The 22808-nt window shown below is 36.1% G+C and overlaps 1 protein-coding gene across 3 annotated transcripts in view; it reads left to right on the top strand.

Annotated features, from left to right (window-relative positions):
* Positions 1 to 22808, top strand: part of LOC141521534 (protein FAM169B-like) — a 107767-nt gene that overhangs the window by 24242 nt on the left and 60717 nt on the right. For 2 of the 3 annotated variants that reach the window (XM_074234176.1, XM_074234179.1), the window contains 2 exons: positions 15928 to 16061; positions 20021 to 20120. In XM_074234176.1, the coding sequence (XP_074090277.1) occupies positions 15928 to 16061; positions 20021 to 20120 (234 nt within the window). Of the gene's footprint in view, positions 1 to 2884; positions 2973 to 15927; positions 16062 to 20020; positions 20121 to 22808 lie in introns of all 3 variants that reach the window. The other variant, XM_074234178.1, reaches the window with a different exon arrangement.

Below are 22808 nucleotides of genomic sequence, written 5' to 3'. Positions count from 1 at the left end.
TGAGATTATATATTTTCCATGATTTGTAGTCATATAACATTGCTTGGAAAATATTAGCATAAAAATACATTTTTGTGTCAAGGAGAAGACTGGAATCATTGAAAACATTTTATAAATCCCAAAATATAATCCAGGCTACTCTCCTCTTTCTACTTAATTCTAGGTGCATTGATTGTTTACTGTGCCTATCCAAGATGTGTACCAATGAGCTAATTTAATGGATTAGCCATAAAGCTATTTGTTATGGTCTGAATAAATAGGTATTTTGAATTCATATAGTTTTTCCTCTATGTGTTTTTGAGAGTCAGAGAGACCTAGAGAGTTAGCCTCAGAGCCAGAACAAACAGGACTCAAAAGTCTTGAATATGCTCTGGTTTTATGAACTTGGTGAAGTCCCTTAAATTTGATATATTTTAAGCAACTCTCTAAAAGGTTGCAGAAGAAATTCTCACATAGATTGATAGAGGGCGTTTCTTCAAAAAGGGGAAATCACAGGTTCACTTCCAATACCAGTCCTTGTAAGACTTAAATCTTTACAGTGATCACAGATCTCACTATATCATATATATATCATATTACAAGAAAACTCTATAATATTCATGTTCTTGATGTAGTGAGAATGTTATCATCTGTAAATAAGAACCCCATCAGGACCTAATCATCTAGAGTGAATTCCTCTGTCATTTGGATTGTATGTCAGACCTTCTAGATTGATATTGAAAACCAAAGAAGTGTTGAATAAAGTAAGTTCTGTTGGTCACATGTATTTGAAATTTTTTTTAAATTTATTTTTTGGTTTTTTTTAATTTTTTTTTGTTGTGTGATTGCATTTATAATGCCAGATTAATGAAGTTGAAACATGGATAAGAAACTCCTTTTTAGAGAACAACCTTAAAATTCTACTCTATAGAATCAGATTCATTTTTATAATTAAACAATAAATATAAGAAGGACCTGTTTATTCCCTCTACTTCTGGATCCCTAGACTTTGCCATTATGACTCCTTGTATTTGTTAACTTTTTGATTTTGTTCACTCTCCTTTGAGATCAGTTTTTTTTGATAGATAACCTGTTGTAGCACATTTATGTATGTGTGTTTGTGAAAATGTACATGTATATATTTAATGTATATATTTAATGGCTAAAGCTTATTATCAGGCATTAGTAAACTTGAGTATATTATTTCTGTGTTGACATACTTGTTTTCTAGTATTGTTTAATGGATGCTTCCTGCTTTCATTTAGGAATGTGAACACACCAAAACTTTAACAAAGATAAATTTTGCTTGTGTTTCCTTCTTCGTTCTCTAAACACCAACAAAAAAACCCCAAACAAATACAATAAACTCTCTATACTTTCACTGTATCACTAAAGAAAATAGCCTTTTAGTTAAGTGAACAAACCATTAGGTTAGAAAAATACTCACTGACACTGACACAATCTATTAATCTATTGATCAATGATAGTCATTAACTGAATTTATTTATCATAAAAATTAATGATGAAGATACTGACAGATGCAAGTATCTATCTCTGCTTTGCTTTTCTTGCTCCCTGTCATATGCTTTCAGTGGTTTCCTCTGTCAAGTTTTTAGTGACTAATTTGATGAGTTTCAAGATTTTCCTAGGGATTCTCTGCCATCATCTAATAGTGAAGTCTCACTCCCAGGAGGGGAAAGAAATCTTTCTATTGTTTAATATGTTCTTTTTTCTTTTTTGCTTTCTGATCTTATATGTTTTTAGATCCTTCTTAAGTGGTCAAATACTTTTTCTCCTTTCTCAATGTACTTGCCAGAACTTAAAAATGTCATATGTATCTCCTTGAATAGTCCTATTTTTCTGTCCTTTTCCTCTTTACTCCACTCTCTCTGTCTCTTTGTCTCTCTCTCTCTCTCTCTCTCTCTCTCCCTCTCCTTCTCTTCAGGAGAAACACAATATTTGTTGTTTTGTCTCACTAAACTTGAACCTTCTACAATTGTGGATTTTAATACTTCCTCCTTGTCTGCCATTATGTCTAGACTTTTTTAATTCCCCTGAACTTTTATTTCCTTAAGTATATGATTGCTCCTACAGCAGAAGGCAGGGTAGCCTTTAGTAACTTCAGAATTCATGTAGTTACTCATAATGAATGCCATCTTAACACTTCCAAGTTCTTTTGAGAAGCCAACTTATTCCTTCCCACTACTCCCCCCACAATAGCAAATCTAGTAAATTTAAATAAAAGAGTAGACCTAGTAACCTGGCCATCTGGTGAGTTTTAATCCTCTCAGAACAATGAGGGCAAGAAGAAAGAATGGAAATAATTTGTTCTGAGAACTCAGCAAAGTGGCTTATATAGCTTTAACCAGTTGGAATATAGTTGAGGATGCTGAATCCATCCTTCTGATGTGGCATTTAATAAATGCCTATATCTTTACTTTTTCTGCCTTTTTATTTCAGCTGACTCACATATGTATTTAACTTTTCATATATTTCTTGTTATTTTTTTATTGTAAAGTTGATATGATCCACTGCTCTCTCCTCATGTCTGTTAGCCAGGGGACATAGCTCCTTCTGATACACATTTAAGAGTGGAAGTGATTCCCTTCCAAAAGAGTCATTGTAGATGCAGTGGAACATGCCTACATTTGGAGTAGAGGAACTGAGTCCAAATTCTAACTCTGCTGCTTACTACTGTGTTGCCTTGGGCAAGTCATTGAATTTTCTCGGGTTTTGGTTTCCTTATATAAAAAAGTGAATTGTCTCTAAGGTACCTTTCAGCTGTAAATTTATCATCTCATGATCCTGCAAGATTTCAAAAATAGACTCAAACCATCTTTATTCTTTTCTACCTATGGCTTGAATTTCTGGTGGATGTTTGCCATATAACTGTATCATTTCTTAGAAGCAGCTGTGTGACTAGAGAGCTGATCCTGATGGAAGAAAGACCTTCATAGCTGCTTAATAAATCCTTCTTCAGTGTCCAACTGAAGGTACATAATAAATCTTTCCTCCCTCTTGTTCCCCACCTCTTACTCCTCCCCTCTTGCTCCCCCCTCTCATTTTCTCCTCCCCCTTTTCTCCCTGTTTCCCTCTTTCCTTCCCTCCCTTTCTCTCCCCTCCCCATTTCTCTAGTTGCAAAATGCTTTTCCTTTTTGTTCTTTTGAAAATTTTTTTAAAATGATGTGACCTTTAAAGTTAAGTTGCGTATCCATCTGGAGCTTATGGTGGTAGATGGTCTAAGCTGCTGGTCTCCACTTAATTTCTGCCAAATTACTTTTTAGTTTTCCCAGAAGGCCTTTTTAAATAGGTAGTTATTCCCCACAAGTTGTTTGTGTGTGTGTGTGTGTGTGTGTGTGTGTGTGTGTGTGTGTGTGTGTGTGTGTGTGTATTTTAAATTACATACTGTGTTTTTGTGTTTACTTGTTTCTGGTTATGCTTATCTAGTCTGTTCCATTGATGTACTTTCCTGATTTTAAACCAGTTCCAAATATTTTGAGATATATAATATTACTATGCCCCTTTTATTTCTATTTATTTAGACTATTTTCCTTCAAATGAGAGATGTTTTTGTTTTTCTAAATAAATTTTATTTTTCAGCCTAGTTCTGTGAAGTTACTCATTTGTAGTTTGGTTGTTAAAGTGCTTAAAATCTATAAAGCACACTTATTTGAGGCATTTAAGGAGGTGTAATAGATGGAGTACTGGACCTGGAGTCACGGAGACCTGAGTTCAAATCTAGCCTCTAGAGCTGAGTTCAAATGTAGACACTTATTAGCTGTGTGACCTTTGGCAAGTCACTATGTCTACTTCAGTGTCCTGAATTCTAATATGGCATCTATCTGTGCTGTCTTAAATGTAATAATAGCACCTTCCTCCCAGGGTTGTTGTGAGAATAAAATGAGATCATGGTTATAAAGTGCTTTTTAAACTTCAAAGTATTCTATAAATTATTATTTATTATTATTATATACAATCTTTTAAAAATTTGTTTTCTCCCAGATTGACTGAGTTTCTTTCAAAAATAGACCCAGACCATCTTTAATGTTTTCTATCTGTGTCTTGAATTTCTGGTGGATGTTTGCCATGGTGGTATATCATTTCTTAGAAAAGAAAATAATTAGTATTGTTTAAGATTATTCTTAGATTCTTAATTGTTCATTAATTTTTTTCTATGGAAACACCTGTGTCACTTATAGATATTGATTGTATTGCTTTCAATTTATTATTATTTGTGTCCTAATTTTTAAAAGCTTGATCTATAAAAATCTAGTTATAAGACACGTACATTTTAAAATTATTTCCTTAAAAATATTGAATTGAATTATTTATAATGTCCTCCATTTTAAATGAAATTTATAATAGTGTAAATTTTAGAAATAATAATAACTGACAGTTATATAGTGCTTTAAAGTTTGCCAGGAAGACCTAAGTCCAAGTTCTGGTTTTGAAATGTACTGGCAAGTAACTTTTTAGTGTTGCAGCCAACTCTCTAAGACTGAAGGTTTCAGCAGTGGTAAACAGAACTTCCTCATTGTGATTGCCTTATACCAGTTAAATCACAAGCCCAGCACCTATTTTTTATCTAGCTTAAAGTTTGCATATGTTATTTTATTGGCCCTGGTCTTGTAAAGAGAATGTTTTCTTCGACTACATTCACAATTCTGTGCAGAGAATCCTCATATCCACTTAAGACTGGGTTAGTGTGATCAACTGCATTCCATTAAATTTTTGGAAACTGCAGGAAATAACAAAATTTCTCTAACATCATTATGGTGCTCTGCAATCTTCTGAGCTTGAACTGAGGAGTCCTCATGCAATTCACTCAACTGTTAAGTCCTGGAGTATACATTTATGATGTCTTAAGTGGAATTTTTTTCAAAAATGCTCAATAATTTAATCAGAAGTCAGATTGATTCTTTAATTCCACAATATATTTTCTTCTACTTACCTACTTTTCTCCAGAAACTTGTTATTGTTCTAAACATGCTTTTATTTTATCAATGAGGATACTTCCTCCATCCATCAATACATATGACCATCCTGCCATACTACTGTATTTTATTTATTTTTTTATGAGTTCTTGCTACCAACACAAGCCCCCTACCTGTTCACCAGTTCTCTGGTGATAAGCCTCTTCAACTCCAGCTGGCTTGGGCTTTGGTTCACAGGCCCTCAGAATCAGTCATTGGCATATACTTGAAGCCCTTTCAGATTGGTCACGTTAACCTAAAATTGGTTTTGAGAACCCAGCATCATCTCCACTTCATGGATATATTTTGATTGGTAAGATATTGTGCAGTAGGGATGTGATTTTGGGAATAAACCTTTTGTTCGTTAAAAGCAATGATTTGTGTAGAGGCTTGCAAAAATTCATTGCATTTCTCTTACAAATGGGAAAGGAAATATTTTTCTTATTGTGCTGTAGGGACATGTGTGTGGTTCAGGGACCCCAGATCCATGTTGAACATAGTATTGCTCCTGCAGCCTCCGAGCCATTATCTTCATGTTAGGAGTGAAATTGGAACTTGGTATTTTGACTTGAATTTGCTCAGTTAAATTCAGGATGTGAGGTATCAGGTTCTATATGTGCTCTTGAATCATGTGCCAAAGTCCTTTCCCTTCCTTTTAAAGGTTAAACAAATAGAGCATCCTAATGATAACCACATGGTCAAAATGGTTCAAGTTCAGGGAAAAGGGAAGAGCAAACTTCATACTCTTTCAAAGACAAAAGTCCCTCTTCAGAGAGGGAGCAGAGTGATGTGTATCCTGAGATGGCTTTAGTCAAGAAGCCCTGGGTTCAAATGTTGTCTCAGATACCAGTGGGTGACCTGGAGACAATTTAGAATAAATTAGGGACAGCTAGGAATCAGGAAGGTCCTTCCAGTCAGGTTCTTACTAGCTTTGTGACTGTGGACAAGTCACTTAACCTTGTCTGGTTTTGCTTTCTCATCTTTAAAGTGAGAATATTAATAGTACTTGCCTTCTGAGGTTGACTTGAGAATGCAGAGGTTATTTTTATAAAGCACTTTGGAAATCTTAAAGTGCTATAATATTATAAATTAATATGATATAATATATTATCATCATTATTTTATTTTTATTTATTTAAGGCAATTGGGTTAAGAGTGACTTACCCAAGATCACCTAGCTAGGCAATTATTAAGTGTCTGAGGTCGAATTTGAACTTGGTCCTCCTGACTCCAGGGCTGGTACTCTATCCATCTAGCTGCCCCTAAGTTTATCATTATTATTATCATCATCATCATCATCATTGTTATTGTTGTTATTGTTATTATTATTGTAATTATTAATATTATTGTTGGAAATGCAGTTTGCCTATCTGTCAAATGGAGATAAATATAGTCCTTACCTCACAGGGTTATTGTGGAGATCAAAGTGATAATGTATGTAAATCACTCTGTAAACTAAGACTGAAGTGCTCCATAAAATGTAAGCTACTTTTATTGTTATCATTCTGGCCTCTTTCAGAAAAGAGGGCAGGTGTTTGAGACACCATTTCCTCATCTGTGTCCCAAATGTGATTTTAAAACATTCTCAAATATGACTTTCTTTTTGAACCTAGAAGAAGGTATAATGTATTTCCATCCTGGGCCTAGTGATCAATTGCCTAAGAGGCATTCAAGCTTAAACTATCAGAATCTCCTATCAAAAGCAGTAGGGATTACATAAATCTTTGAGTGGGCTGTGTATAAAATCATCTGCACATTTTGCCATCCTAGATTTGGGACAAAATGATTTATGCTCAGCCAAGGCAATGACATGTTGCAAGTTGGCCAATATTAAATATGTGATAACAGAGCACCAGGCTCCCTGTCAATTACTTGGTAATAAAAACTCCACCAACACCACCTGGAAACCTTCCGTAAAGCTTTCTTCTGTTCAGTGATAATTTTGCTCATCTGCTAGAGAATTATAATATGTTCTGCATTCTGTCTTCCAATTTTTTTTAATTCTTTGCTAAGAATATTTTGGCAAAAAAAGATGATCTTCAACAAATTGAAGTGTTAATTTGCTTCTGCTTGTTGCCTACCTCTGATCTGGGGGAAAAACTGAACAATTTGTCAGACAAGTACTGGGAAGAGAGTACTTTTTGTCTTTGTTCCTTAATTCTGCTCTTCCTTATATTCCATCAGATCTCCTTTAGCCTTTCTTTTATTCCTTCTACTGTCTTTTTTTTTTTGCAAGGCAATGGAGTTAAGTGACTTGCCCAAGGTCACACAGCTAGGTAATAGTTAAGTGTGAGAGGGCAGCTAGGTGGCCTTGTGTATAGAGCGCCAGCCCTGGAGTCAGGAGGATCTGAGTTCAAATGTGACCTTAGACACTTGGGCAACTTGGGCAAATCACTTTACCCCATGGCCTTGCAAAAAAAAAAGTGTGAGGCTGAATTTGATCTCGGATCCTCCTGATTCCAGGGCCAGTGTTCTATCCACGGCACCACCAAGCTGCCTCCTTCTAGGATCACATCAATTCCTATGCATTTTAGAAAAATGGTATGAAGGGGTATAATAATATTGGAAATCTCTGATGTTAACTTGAAATGTTTTATATTTATAATAGTAAAAATAGTTAGCACTTACAAAACACTTTACAGATATTATCTCATTTTATCCCTGTAACAACCCTGAAAGGTAGATAAAATTATCATAACTATTTTACAGATGAGGAAACTGAGGCAGATAGCGGTTAGATGTCTTGCACAGGATTACAGAGCTAGGAAGTGTCTGAGGCTATATTTGAACCCAGGACTTCCTTTCTCTATGTCTTCCATGTCCCACTCTCTATTTACTGCTCCACTTAGCTACCTATAGGGAGAGTCATTCATGCTGTAATAATTATCAATGCTATAAAGTATCAGTTATTATTGTTCTAAGGTGTGCAAAGCACTGTACATATATTATCACAACCTTACAACAATGCTATCAGGTGGTATTATTCCCACTTTATAGGTGAGAAAACAGGCTCAGAATATATGAATGGTAAACTTGGAGTCAGGAAGACTAGGGTCTCAAAAACTTATTAGATGTATGGTCCTGGGCATGCATGTCACTTAACCTGTACAAGTCTTATAGTTCCTTCATCTGTAAAATGAGATCAATTAGACAGGATGTTTGTAGTCACCTATAAAGTGGCAAAAACACCCTTAGGGGCTGGAGATATGATAAAAGTGAAGACAGTTTCTGGCCTCAAGGAGGGGTCTTGGGAAGGGAGAGAGGGATGTTGTAAAGTTTTGGTTCTGGACCAGTTCCAATCTGTATCAGAGGAGGGACAAGATAGTCTCTAACACCCCCCCACCCCAAGGAGATTCAATTAGGTGCAAGAGCCAATTTGAGTAGAATTGCTTGGCCTTGGCAACTGCGTAGAAAGTGAAGTGAAGGAGAAGTGAGTACAAGATGATTCAGAGCTCTTTGTGTGGTGTTAAATAGGAGGCACCCTTATATAGATAAATGCCCTTGAGTTACAGATGCAACTGGTAATCACCCCTCTGGCCCACCCCCAACTCTCTCATCAAGTATATACCTGGTATATAAACTGGCCTAACTACAGCATAGTGACAAGTGATCTGTAATTGCTATGTTTAGGATGAGCATTATTGGGTATCTTCTTCAATGGCTGGAAGGAAGGGGGAAGCAGGAAAAAAAAGACTTTTCTTTCTCATGCTTGGTGGGTAGTTTTTGGTACATTATGCTGTGAGCAGCTGAACAAACCTCCCAGAAGTTATTGGGAAAGCCCATTCTGTGATTTTTGAGTACATTATGTAATTCTCCCAGGATTCCTTCTGGAAAATTATGTGCTTCAAATTATTTTATATGGAAATTAATTTCTAAATACAAAATCACTATTATTTTGGGGGGAATCCTGAAAAGAGGGTGAAAAGGACCATTTTTATTAAGTATCTTAGTATGACATGATAATATCAGGTTTAAATAGATTTTCTGGGTCCTTTGTAACTGCCAAATACTGTAGTTACTTATTTTCTTTTGCTTTAATCTTTTCTTTAGAATAAGTAGCAGTAATCACAAATGTTAAAACTTCTCAAAAGGTTCTTTCTCTAGTGTTTCACTAGTATTTTGAACTCTCTAGTGCTCTTGTATTAACCCTTCTAGATCCAATCTAAATTTCAGGATGGTAGTTATTCCTACTAGGTGAAATTTTACTTAGGTGAAAGTACTCTTGCCATCTATTACCCGCCCCCCCCCCCCAGTTTCAGAACTGTCATTCGGGGGACTATGAATGGTTAATTTGCATTTAAGAAATACTAAATCCATATCTTAATAAGGGAGGCAAGTCAGTGAAAAATTTACTTGAGAAAACTCACTTTTTAAGATTAACATTGACCTATGATGGAAAATTTATTTTCTATCCATGTTGTGCAGTTTCAATGAGTTAAGGAAAGTCTTTCTCTAAATTTCTTGCTATTTGGGCTTGGCTGTATGGAAGGACCCATATATATGCTTTTAGTAAATTCAGACAGCTTGGAAATGTAAGCACTATTTAAGGTATCTTTACTATCTCACCATTAACTGAAAGATAAAAAAAATTTTACTCTGTTAAAATTAAACTGTACTGATATATCTTTGTCATGCTTGGAAACATGACTACTATTTAAGGTATCTTTATTATCTCATTTTTAGGATTATGAGAAAAAAAATTTACTTTGTTAAAATTAAACTGTAGTGATATATCTTTATGAGATTGTGATATTTGTGGCTTACATTGACTAAAGCAAAAAAAAGTCTATAATATGAGCAATCATAGCACATTATCTTGGATTAATGACTATGTGGGGAGAATTTACCCCTATTTAAAATTAGATATGCCATCTTTTGTATGTATTGGCAGTTTTGTTTACGATCAAATGAGCCTATTTGGAGAAGTAATTGATTATTAGGATTTGTACTTAATTGGTTTGTGAATTAAGTAATGACAGAATAGCCAAATAAGAATAGGATGCATACATTTCTCAAATATTGCACATTAATTAAAGAAACTATTGAAAAGCAAGGTAGCAGACAATTTAAAAACACTGGAAAGAACATCAGCTACATCTGAAAAAATATAAGTGATTTAAGGTTGTTAAATTGAATTTATTTCTGGAAGAACGCTTTAAATTTGTTGCCTTTGTTTTTGGAGTGACTTTGTAAACATAGGTTTAAAGTGAATTCTTAAGTAGGGTGTTTGGGAATTTCAGTTTTTTACAGTTGCAGTGCATTATAAAAGGAACCTTTAATTTCAACTGTGTGCTTTTACACAAAAGCATTTTACATTGTACTGAAAAGATTACATTCTTTTGGCTTTGGAAAAATATTTCCTGTGCAGTTCAACCCATTAAAGCATGTTAGCGTTTCACATCTGGAAACCCACAGTTGAATCTGTCTTCGATCACAAGTGAAATGAGTTTGGCAGTCTCAGTTTTGCCTCCAGTGAATGTGTAAAAATGTCAGATATTTGTTTACTCCACAAAGCCACCTCGTAACTCAGCACAGTGAGTAGGGGAATGAAATCATAAAGGCGGCAGATTAGGTCACTGGCAAAAGTATGTGTGGACTGTTCACTGAAAAGAGCAGGTGTGTTGTAGGTCAGCCTTGCAATGTGTTGGCTACTTTGGGTGCCAGCAGCAGGGAGGGGAGGTGTTCTGTCCAGCTCCCTTACTACTCATTTTTTCACAAGCCCTGAATTTTCCAGAAACTTAACCAAACTATTTTATATGTATGAGGAGAACTGCAGAACTTTTCAGACGGGTGGGGGGGGAGGGAGAGAGGGATATCTATGTTAAGAGGAAGAAAAAAATAAAGGTATGTATCAAAATTCAAAGCTAAAACATACAAAAGATATCCATCTATTTAAAAGTTCAAATTTATAAAATATCTATCTACCCCCTTCTCTCTATATATATAAATTTAAACATTCAAAAACATTATAACTATTACTTCATGGTTTTACCCAAGGTTTTGCCCCATCCTAACCCTTTTCCTCCTGGCAAGGAACTCATGTGTCCCAAAGGAAGCAAGGGATCACTACCTAACTCTTGCTTTCCTTTCTATTGTTGCTGTTGAATCAAGTCCTCTGTGATGTAATGACCTTGTTTACCAGTTTTGGCTCTTTAAGATGGCAGCCCCTTTGAGCTCTAAAGCAATATGTGAACGTTGGAATGTCTGGAATCCTTACAACGCAGTAGGCCTCTCGTTTCTAAATTTACACTCCTTATGGTTATATGGTACCTCCTCTGCGGCTTCAGAAAGAGGCCCTCTTTTATTACCTAAAAAAAAAAAAGACAACAAAAAACCTTGGTAATCCATTCTGCTCATTGCCCTTTCAGATCACACCCTTTTAGGTCTGGAGAACACAATAACCTCTTGTGCTACTGCTACATATGATAAAACTATTTAAAGGAATCTTGCCTTCTAATTGGTTAAAAACCTGTCCTTGCCTTCTTGAGTCCTATGGAATCTTTAAGTCCCTTGAATTCCAAAGCTGCTGAAATGGCTCCAGCCTCAGGAATTCATTTGAAAGTGATTCTTTAAAAGGAAAACTAGCAAATGTGCCACATTATTTTGTGACTGTTAAAAATATTCTACAGCGCACACCTCTTTCCCGACATTCACTGTTGTTTATGAGGATTAATTTATTCTGGCAACCTGGCGCTGCTCACAAGCACAGCTGAGCCAGTAAAGGGACAAGAAGTATGGTTCACAATTAAATCTTCAAAATTTGGAAGGAGGTTAGAAGATGTTTCTTAAACGGCCATTTGTTTTAAAGGACTTTGTGGATCAAATATAGCTCCTGTTTTCCTAAGCTTTAATAATGGTAATTTAATGTCTAGTACAGATCAGTTAAGTCCTTAAGAAAAACGGAAAACACCACATCGAATACCAACTCAAGTGTTTTACACACATACAGAGACAGACAGACAGGCACACACACACAGACACAGAAAGATACATAAACACAGACAACATAAACACAGACAAAATGAAACATTACAAACTTTTAATTCGGAAGAATTTCAGGGACAGTATATGGAAATATAGATGGTCAGAAAATGTCCCGATTGGACTTCTATCTACAGAACATCTAATTCCTTTCCTATTTCTTTTAGGGGATTTGACAATTTCAATAGCTTACTTCAGAGAGAAAGTGATGAAATGGTTCAGAGGAACCAAAAATACATATAAATTTTTTCTAACTATATTCACTAATTTTTTTTTTTGCAAGGCAATGGGGTTAAGTGGCTTGTCCAAGGCCACACAGCTAGGTAATTATTAAGTGTCTGAGGCCAGATTTGAACTCAGACTCCTGACTCCAGGGCTGGTGCTCTATCCACTGCACCACCTAGATGCCCCTATATTCACTAATATTTTCCTAAGATGTTTTCCATTCTGGGAAATCCTTGGAGGAATGGCTACCTACTCAAGAGACCTGCCCATCAGGGTGTGGTATGGTTAGGGTCCATGGTGTGAGCCATCTCTTACACAGCTGTTCTGCCCCATCCATGGTGGCCTGAGGATTTTATTCCTTCTCTTGGAATGAAGGGAATGTGTATGGGGCATTCCCATGGCTGGATTCAGCCCAGCCACACTGGAGGAGTCCATTAATAATACTCTTGTGTCAAATACTATGTGTATTTTCCTACACGTGCCTTCTTGATTTAGAGTGGAAGTTGGGAGATCCTCTGTCATCTCTACCCTGGCTATAAACTACTCTGAAACTGTAACTGGACCTATTGTCAAGGAAAAGTTTGATTTCCAGGTTGTCTCTTGAGATGGTGTACATGGATATTCTTAGTATTTTTTAAAGCAATTAGTCAACAGAGGTTGTAATTGAAGTAACTATCCATTTGGCTTATATTCAGGCGGTCTTAAAAATGAGTTTTTAAGTTCTAAAAGTTTGATACTTAGAGCTTGCCAATGGGAATAAACAAAAAAAGGATTGAAGTGACCTTGTTCCTTTCCTCAACACCCTGTTGATTTTGTTTACTAAATATCAATAGATGGTATACACTCTTGTATTGGCATTCCAATGGGAAGCCAAGTGAAAGCCTTTGAAAAGTTATCGATTTCAATAGGCAAGTATTTGTTAAAACTTCAAATATATATGAAACATTACATTCTATTTTTAATGTTATTCAAGAGATGCAATAGTATGATGCCCATTGCACAGTAACATGCCTACAGCCTACCTATGGTGAGATATTTGTCCTTTTGTACCATAAATAGTATCTGGGAAAGAGACAATGAAAACTATAGGGAGTTGGAGATTTAGAAGCAGGTGCAAACTATGAGTATGGTGTAGTACAGCCGTACAAATTATTAGTGGCTCAGGGTGAAATTGAAATTAAGTTACCATAAACCTAAAAGCAAGATTGTTAGCAATTATAAAGTTTAAATAAAATTTGAAAATTGAACCCTTAAACATTCATTCTTTTAGCATTTTTTAATCTACATAGGAAAAAGAAAAAGAAAACAGGAATGCATGCAGTAAGTCTGAAAAGAAGAAAAATAGGAAGAAAGAGTGATTTTTCCAAGTGACTAGAAGGCTGTATATGGCACCAAGGACCCAAAACTCATTTTTTTGGATTGTTTTTCATTGGTGGAGATTAATTAATGCTTCTTCCCACCTATATAAGGGACAGATTTGGTCAGATCTTGAGAGTTGGGATCTTGGTTTTCCGACTTTTCTGGCTTTTTTTAGGTTTTTGCAAGGCAAATGGGGTTAAGTGGCTTGCCCAAGGCCACACAGCTAGGTAATTATTAAGTGTCTGAGACCGGATTTGAACCCAGGTACTTCTGACTCCAGGGCCGGTGCTTTATCCACTGCGCCACCTAGCCGCCCCTTTTCTGGCTTTAAGAGAGAAGACGTGAGGTTTCAGAACCTCTTCAGAAAGAGGTCTCTGAAGGAAGGAAAGGACTCTAGGAGGAATTACTTTAACTTATTACTAGAACAGAAATCCTTGAATGAGATCTGGGCCTCTCTTGGTTGAATTGAGATATCATGCTGCCAGGAAGAGAGCTCATTCCATCTGTATTGTCTAGTGTATTCTCATTCATATACCTTATATGATTTTGCTTGCTACTGAATTAGATAAGTGGGGGGCAGCTAGGTGGCGCAGTGGATAGAGCACCGGCCCTGGAGTCAGGAGTTCCTGAGTTCAAATCTGGCCTCAGACACTACTTAACAATTTACCTAGCTGTGTGGCCTTGGGCAAGCCACTTAACCCCATTTGCCTTGCAAAAACCTAAAAAAAATGAATTAGATAAGTGGATCCATTTGCTATTCACTCACTACATGTAGTTTTTATATAAATGATTTGGTAGAAAGGAATATCTATCTATATTTTAGAGCATTCCTCCATTAAGGGATAAAGATTAGGAACTCAGCTGGAACATAATTATTTCATCAAGACTATTTTAGGGGTGTCTGATAAATAAAAGTCTATTCTGGTACCCTTTTGCTGAGGAGAATAGAATGACCCGCTTCTGCTGCCAGTCTCCGGCACTGCTCTCTTCTTCCTCCACTAGTAGGATTCAAAGGGTGCATAATTCAACAATTACTTTAGAGAATTCCTCCTTTAAAGGAATGGAAAAAATTCTGGAGGTATCCATTCATTCTTCCCTTTCAGCCATATTTTTACAAATTGATAAGGATAAACTACTGTGAAGCAAACTGATGTTCTACATGGGCAGCACCTACACACACACACACACACACACACACACACACACATACACACACAGACACATACCCCACATATACATGCATGTATGCATATACACCACTGGCATTTACATCTAGAAAGAACTTTTTTTATTTTCAGGTTTGATTTATACACATCTTGGATCTAGTAGGACCAGATAGCAGTTGGAGCCCTATCCTGTTGGCCCCAGGAGAGAAAGAGAGACAGAACTTGCTGTAGTCCATGGAATGGAATGCTTTCACCCTTTCCTTTAAATTAAACCTCTTTGTCAATTCAGGCCAAACTGCTTGGAGAAATTTCTGTGTGTGTGGTGTGTATGTGTATGTACGTGTGTGTGTGTGTGTGTGTGTGTGTGTGTGTGTGTGTGTGTGTGTGTGTGTGAGAGAGAGAGAGAGAGAGAGAGAGAGAGAGAGAGAGAGAGAGAGAGAGAGAGGAGAGAGTGGTGGAACAATTTTCTTGATTTTCTTCCCAAAATATAATGGAAGAGAAAGTTATGTGAAAGGTATAAATTCTTGAAAAAATATGATAAATGTGGTATATTAATCCATCTGCCCATTCGCCTACACACTTTATATGTTTGTTTGAAAATGGACTATTAAGGTAAAGTATATTACTGTGCTGAATTTGCAGACCCTAATGAAGTAGTATAACTAGGAGTAGAAAGTAACATCCTTTTGAACCCATAAGGTGATTTTAAGAGGCAGGATACAATAGCCCATATTGGAATTTGGATCACCAAATTAACCCCAGCTATTTTTCGTTCAAAGTAACATAAGCCTTCAAATGATTTGTTCATTAATGTGGCCACTGCTGGTAGCTGTTGAAGCTACATAGAGTATGTTGAAAGTATAGATTTAGAGAAAGAAGCCCACATTCTAATATAAATTCAGTTCAATCCAAACATTTATAAATGAGAAATTGTGATGGAAATGGAACTCTCTATAATTTATTCTTGGATGTCTTTAGCAACCTGGTCTCTTGAACAGAATGCTCAGTCTTCTGCAGGCATTCATGAGTGTGCATATTTAACTCAAAACCATCAATGTTGGTGCAATCCCGACCATCATGACTATCTTCTATTTTCCCTGAGTGCCTGCTGCTACTGCTCCTATTCATTACAAATGAGCATCATTGCAGAAGCAAGTGTGAAATTTGAATCCTTTTTAATATTTGAGATTTTTTTCCTTTAACTCAAATCAGTCTAAGCTTCTTCTTGTATTTTTCCTCCTTAGCACGTTTTTACCCAGTGGACATTTTGGAAGATAACCCTGAAAGGGTTCAGGAATCAGCTGTGGCCTACTATTCCACCTTTGGGGAGCAAGCTGGTACTTCTCCAGAGTACTATTCTCTTCCTACTGGTGAAAAGGTAATGTGACACATTTCTTAGCATTGAAAAACAGATAATGAATACTTTCTTATCTTCATACTTAGAATATTTAATAAATTTTGTACATTTTATTTCTTCTAGTAGAACCTCAATACTGTCAGTATTTTTTTTTCAGATAAGATGTTCATTTGTTTTGAAATCAAATTTTCTAATGTATAAAATGGGAGAAGAAAACAGAAACCTCTCTTTAGAAAAAAATGTGTATAATTCAACAATTACTTTAGGGCATTCCTCCATTAAGGGATAAAGATCAGCAACATAAAAATTATTTCGACAAGACTTTGGGGGAGGGTGTCTGAAAGATAAAAGACTACTTTGTACCTTTTTACTAGAATAGAATGACCAGCTTCTGATGCCAGTCTCTAGCTTGCTATGTGGGCAGAGATTTCAGTGGCCTGAGTTTGGATGAATGCCACCCACATTTATTAATCACCTGTGGGATACAGAGTTCTGTGCAAAGTGAGGCTGGCATGGCAGGAGATAGGAAATTTAACTAACTCATAGTCCTTTTCCTTATGGAGTGTCCAGGCTACTGAAGAAGATCCTAATTCTGACTAATTCTGCTATTGCTTTAGTCTTCCGACCTTAATAAAGATATTGCAACTCTCAGATCCTCGGTTTCTTTATCTGTAAGTTGAGAGGATCATAAGAAATCGTCCCTAAGGGTCTTCTGGCACTAAAATTGTTTTCTGTTTTAATTGCTTTTGTACCAGCCAATCATAGAGAAACGTAGGCAATTTTTACCCTCTCACCCAGAACCCCCAAGTAAGCCAGCATCATTTCCAGACTGATTTGTTTGTGTATTTGTTTTTAAAGCACTTTTTGTAACGTATGAGAATTCAAATTTACAACTTTTGAACTCCAATAACTGGCTATTTTCACAGCTGAGGCTGAAAGGCTTGGCTGAGGAAGATATGGTTTATTATACACTCTGTTCCAGAGTTAATTAAAACAATGGTTTGAGCCATTTTACAGTGCGGCTTCCTTGAGATTTTGGAGACAAATATTTTGTAGCCATTCCCAGAAGAAAACAGTTCATATGGTGTAACTTTCTTAAGGTTTGTCTGTGGAGGGAGGTCCCAGACTTGATACTCACTCACTGCCCTCTGGTGGAAAAATCGGTAATATGGCAAAGTAGGTAGGGAGCCAAATAAAGTCCGAGGAAGGCATTTTCTTGAGCCCCCCTTTTTTGGTTTTGGTCCTTATGAGTTAGAGTGAAGAGGTTGTGGATTGCTTGGGAGATGAAGGGGGTTCTCTTGGTTTCCCAACAGAGTTGAATATAAAAATTAGATCTTAGAAAATCTGAAGGTGAAGCTTCACCCTTCATTTAGAATTTCATTCCTATCTGTGGCTAAAAGTATAACCATACCCTCCCAGGATTCCCCCCTCCCCCCCATTCTGAATGTTATTTATTGTTATGTCTTCTTTCCCAATCCTACAAAACAATACAGTTCTCCCAGCCAGTTGCTTAACTAAGACATAAACAAAGAAAATGCCTTTAGGGTTTTGTAACTATCCTGCCCCTTCCCAAAAGGGAAGTTTTGATTTAAAAAAAAAGTTTTGATTTCATACCATCTAAGGCCTGAAAGCTTGAAGTATTCTAATTGGTAAAACAATTTGGTCTTTTCTTTGACCTTGGGGTATATGGGGTCAACTCTTTGGCTATTGCCCATCCTCTCTAGGAAATCTATATTAAATTGCCTTTGTTATACAAGGAACTATGCAAAGATGAGAAGTAGTAGGTTTCTTAGCATCAAGAATGGAACTTTTCCTAGTCAAATCCAATCTAGCCAGGTATTGTGCAATAAATGATAAATACAATGAATAAAAAGATAGTCTCTGACCTTGAGGAGCTTACAGTCTATTGGGGGTGTGTGTGTGTGTGTGTGTGACTCTGTACAGTCATTCTATAATGACTATTGTAAAGGGAGACTAGAATGAGGGGAAGGAGATCCTGGGGGTTTCTGGCCTGGGGCATCTTGTTCCTTGGAATTAAAACAGGCAGATCAGCAGATGCAAACAGAGTAAAATCACAAATAAAGAAGAATTTAGAGGCCTGTTTTTCTTCCAACCAGCTCCCTGGATTGTCTTCCCTTTCATAAGTAAGAATTTCTTTAGATATCAAAGTAACTTAATCGAGGTCCCAGTGAAAGTGATTTGAAGATCTGAATGTTTCTTTTAATCACTTTTATGGCCTGAAATAACCAAAAACTTCAAGGATTTTGTTGGTCTTTTAAAAAAAAAATCCACCCAAAAAAGCCAAAGCAGAAAAACAACAGAAGGTCCCTGAATTTTCTGTTGCTATGATGGGGTGGAGGAAACTCTTGTAAACCATTTGCTGTTCACTGTAGTTGGCATGGTTTCTCCCCCCCCCCATCTTTTTTTATACTCTTGAATTCTCAAAGCAGAATTTATAATGAAGGACTGTGACCCTTAACTTCACAATAGATAGTAGCCCGACCCCATTATATCCATAATGATGTTTTTGGATGTGGAAGCTTTAGAGGTGTTCTCTCCTCCCCAGAGGGAGTCACATACTACCCTGTCTTTGTCTAGTCTTAATAGTCAAAACAAGGAAAAATACAGGAATATTGTTCTTGGTAGTGCCAGCCCATGAGGCAAATCTAAATACTGCAGGGTTCCAGGAGGGATATGACTTTCCCAGGATTATATGTTTGGAACAAAGCCAGAGATACAGTTTAAAGCATTTATCTTATTTCTGGGACCAGAGGGAGTGAGAGAAACTCTGGGTTATTTTCCATTTAGTATATACTGGAACTTCCACATTAGCTATGAAAATGATTTTTCTGAAGTATAGTTCTGGGTCTGTCTTACCTTCTTACGCAATAAAATTCAATGAATTATCTACTACCTTTACAATAAAATATAAGCTTTATTTGACATTTGAAGTCTTAACAGCCTTTGAATTTCTTTTTTGCCATTTTTTTCAATTAGTCAATCAGTAAACAGTCATTAAGCATATATTATTGAGCTGTATTAAGCACTGAGAATACAAGTGAAGAAAGACAATCCCTGTCTCCAAGGATTCTATTATAATGTAATAATAGGAAAAATAAATAATATAATAATAGTAATAATACTATTATGAGTAATAGCAAAAATAATAATGTGATAATGTCTAAGCTGAACTCTGTTGGAGAGACTGAGGGTAGTAAAGAGGTAGTGTGACTTTGAACCCATTATTTTCCTCCATGAACTCCTCTACAATCCACCCATAATGTTCCATCTCCTGGCACCCTGCCTTTGTACTGACTTTCTCTTTTATCTGAAATTCTCTCCCTCCTAACCTAGGCCTCCCTGATTTCCTTTAAGATTAAACATAAACACTATCATTGTAAGAGTTCTTGGTTCACTAGCTTCTAATGTTTTCTCGTATAAGGTTGCCTTTGCTTGCTCCCCTATACATATATATATATATATATATATATATATATATATATATATATACACACACACATATATATGTGTATATGTATGATAGCCTGTCTTTTGCACACACATTCTTTTCTCTCTCTGTGTATGTGTTATATATATACTTGTAATATACACATCTGTATAATAGTCTATATCTACATACATGTTACATATTTTTATAATAATGATATATAATATACATATCTGTTCTATGATATATATATATATAATATATCTCTATGTGTATTTATGTATTATATGGAGAGAGAGAGAGAGAGAGAGACAGAGACAGACAGATATCTTTGTGCAAAAAAGGAAATAAACTTCTTGGGGGTATAATAAAATAAGGAATATTTACTTGTCTTTTTAATAAAGTTAGACATTGTCCTATCAGATTAACTTATCAGTAACTGAGTGCATCTGATGAATACACTTAAGTTAGCAAAGATCTTCTTGTAACCTTTTACAGGATTAAAGAACAATTTCTTTTTTTTAATTTTTAGGTTAAACTTGAAGATGCCTCTGTTTGCTTCCTTCCTATGTACCGTGACGAAGCTAAACATAAAATATTGGTTTTGGTTAATCCCCAGGACAGAAAGACAGGTTCGTACTTGTTAATAGAGCATTGAACCAAGAATTCTGTGTTAATGGTGTAGCAATTAATATAACTGGAAAATGAAGGTGGTGCTTTTATGGTCTTGAGAACAACAAGGCAAAACTGATGTTTTACAGTTTTTAGGAACCAAGTGGCCTACCTTTATCCCTGTCGATTGATGCTTGTGTCAATATTTGTATGAGATTCACATCAGCAATCTCCTCTCAAATGACAATATTCAAAGAGTGGTAAATCAGGAAAATGACTTCTATAGCTGTGAAAGTCTAGAACTTAGTTCTACTTTTAGTTCGGACAATGAGTGGCTCTTTAGACAAGAGAGTTATTTAAACTCTCTCAGTTTTATTAAAAAGTTCATTTGTAGAGACCTTTTAGCTTTTCAGATGCAATCTTTTAGAGGTAAACAGTCCACTTACTCTGTTTTGTACAAGGTGTTATTATGTCTGTGGGTGCTCATTTTTAAAGATTATGTTATATGACCAAATATGAAGATATTATAATTATGGTATGCTTATGGAGTTGGAAGGTCTGCAGATTTAAAAGAGCATCCCTGAAAACTGGTGAGTATATATGTCAAGTTATCAAATAAATAAAAGTTTATTCTTGGCTTCATGAAATTTTTTCATCTAAATTCAATATAGTCTAGTACAACAGTATATAAATTTAAATTAGTTTGAACTCAACAAAATTTTGTAAATGAGTCAACTCATTATTGCCTAGAAACGTCTCTACCATGTACCTTGTGTGTGTGTGTGTGTGTGTGTGTGTGTGTGTGTGTGTGTGTGTGTGTGATTGGTGACCTTTCAAATATTTCTGTGGTTATTTGACCAATAGTCAGACCAGGAGCTAATTGTAATATACCTAACTCAGCAGAATGAGCTGAAATATATTATATATGTAGTTCAACAGAATTGGGCCAGTGGTATTAGAAGGCCTTTTACCAAGTTCAGATATATTATAAGCAACATCACAACAATAAATCAAACAATGCAAAAGTATTTTTTGAATATGTAAAAAAACCCCACAACCACCACAACAAACAAACCTTTGAATAGATAAAGGAATTTAGGCCTTGTGGGGTGGGGACAGTTTCATTCATTCTGATTTCCATCTAAGTAAGACTAGTTTTTTCCCTTGATAGAGACCATCTTTAAAGCTGCTGACAGTGCTTCTGGGCACCTAGGTAAAGAACTACCACAAGGAGCTTTAGAAGAGGTCTGATGCTTGGAGGTGGATTAAGATGGGCAATTTAGATAAGTAGGTTTTCACTCTTCTATGAATCAACTTGAGGGGTTCTCAGTATCTTCCCTTGTTGAATATCCTTCTGCAACCCAAAACTCCCTTTGTTAACTTTTAAATGACTGACAAGTGTCTTATTTTTTCCAGTACTGAAACTAAACTATTGAGACTATCCTGGGCCCAGTAACCTCTATTTTTTAAAGATCTTACATGCATGCATGCATGTATGTATGTATGTGTGTTATAAATGTCACATAAAAATAAATATGAGGTAATTTATGGCAGAGATACTGGCTTCTGAGGAAACCTGTCAGATCTCTATGTAACTGGAAGGAGGCACTTCTTGAGTCTTGAATGAAATAGGGACTTAAAGAGTTGGAAGGAAGGATAGGCAGGGTGGATATAATTGAAAAAGTACAAAGATGGTAGATAGCATTTCATCTGTGACAAACAATTTTGTTTGTATTTTAGAGTGCAGAAAGAGGAGTTAGGGGCTTGAAAGGTATATTAGAACCAGGTTGTAAAAGGCTTTAAATGACAAATATAGGAGATTATATTTGATCCTTGAGGTCACTGGGAGCTAGTGGCGTTTTTGAGTAGAGAGAATCAGACCTGTGTGTGTGTGTGTGTGTGTGTGTGTGTGTGTGTGTGTGTAAGTATGATTTTGGTTTATTTATTTTATATTATTATAATAATTTTGTTTAAGTAAACATAACCCCCAACCTTCCCCCCCCCCCCCAAGAAGATGAGAAACCTCAAGAATAGTGAGAGAGAGAGAGAAAAAAAATGCACTTCAATCTGTGCTCAGATTCCAATGCCTCTGTCTCTGGGCTGAGCTGTCTTCTTTATCATGTCCACCAGAGAAGTTGCTTCAATATTTTCCCCACAGTTGCTATTACTAGCTGTAATTTCCCTCCACTCTATTCCCTCCCCACTCTCATTTATTCTATTCTCTCTGTCTCTCCTTTCATCCTGGCCCTGTCCAAAAGTATCATGTATCTGAGCACCCTCTCCCACAATCTTCCCTCTCTTCTGTCACCTATTTCCCCCTTCCCCCTTCCCTCTTATCCCATCCCTTTCTTCTCATTTTTCTCTAGCTTAAGATAGATTTCTATACCCCTATTAAGTGTGTATGTCTGAGCCATTTCTGATGAGAATGAAGGCTCACTCATTCTCCCTTACCTTCCCCTGTTCCACTTCATTGAAAAAAGCTTTTTTTCTTGACTCTTAACATGAAATTCCTTAGCTCCTTCTTCATCTCCTTTCTCTTCCTCCAAGTACTTCCCTTAATCACCCATTGACTCCATCTTTTTACTATATTATACCATTATATTTCGCTCCTTCCTGTGCTCTCTCTATATGTGCTCCTTCTAACAACTCTTATAAAGGAGAAAATTCATGAGTTATGAGTATCTTCTTCCCATGCATGAATACAAACA

The sequence above is a fragment of the Macrotis lagotis genome, chromosome 4 (genome assembly GCF_037893015.1).
Source record: "Macrotis lagotis isolate mMagLag1 chromosome 4, bilby.v1.9.chrom.fasta, whole genome shotgun sequence".
Taxonomy (NCBI): Eukaryota; Metazoa; Chordata; class Mammalia; order Peramelemorphia; family Peramelidae; genus Macrotis; species Macrotis lagotis.
This window is presented reverse-complemented; position numbering and strand designations above follow the sequence as displayed.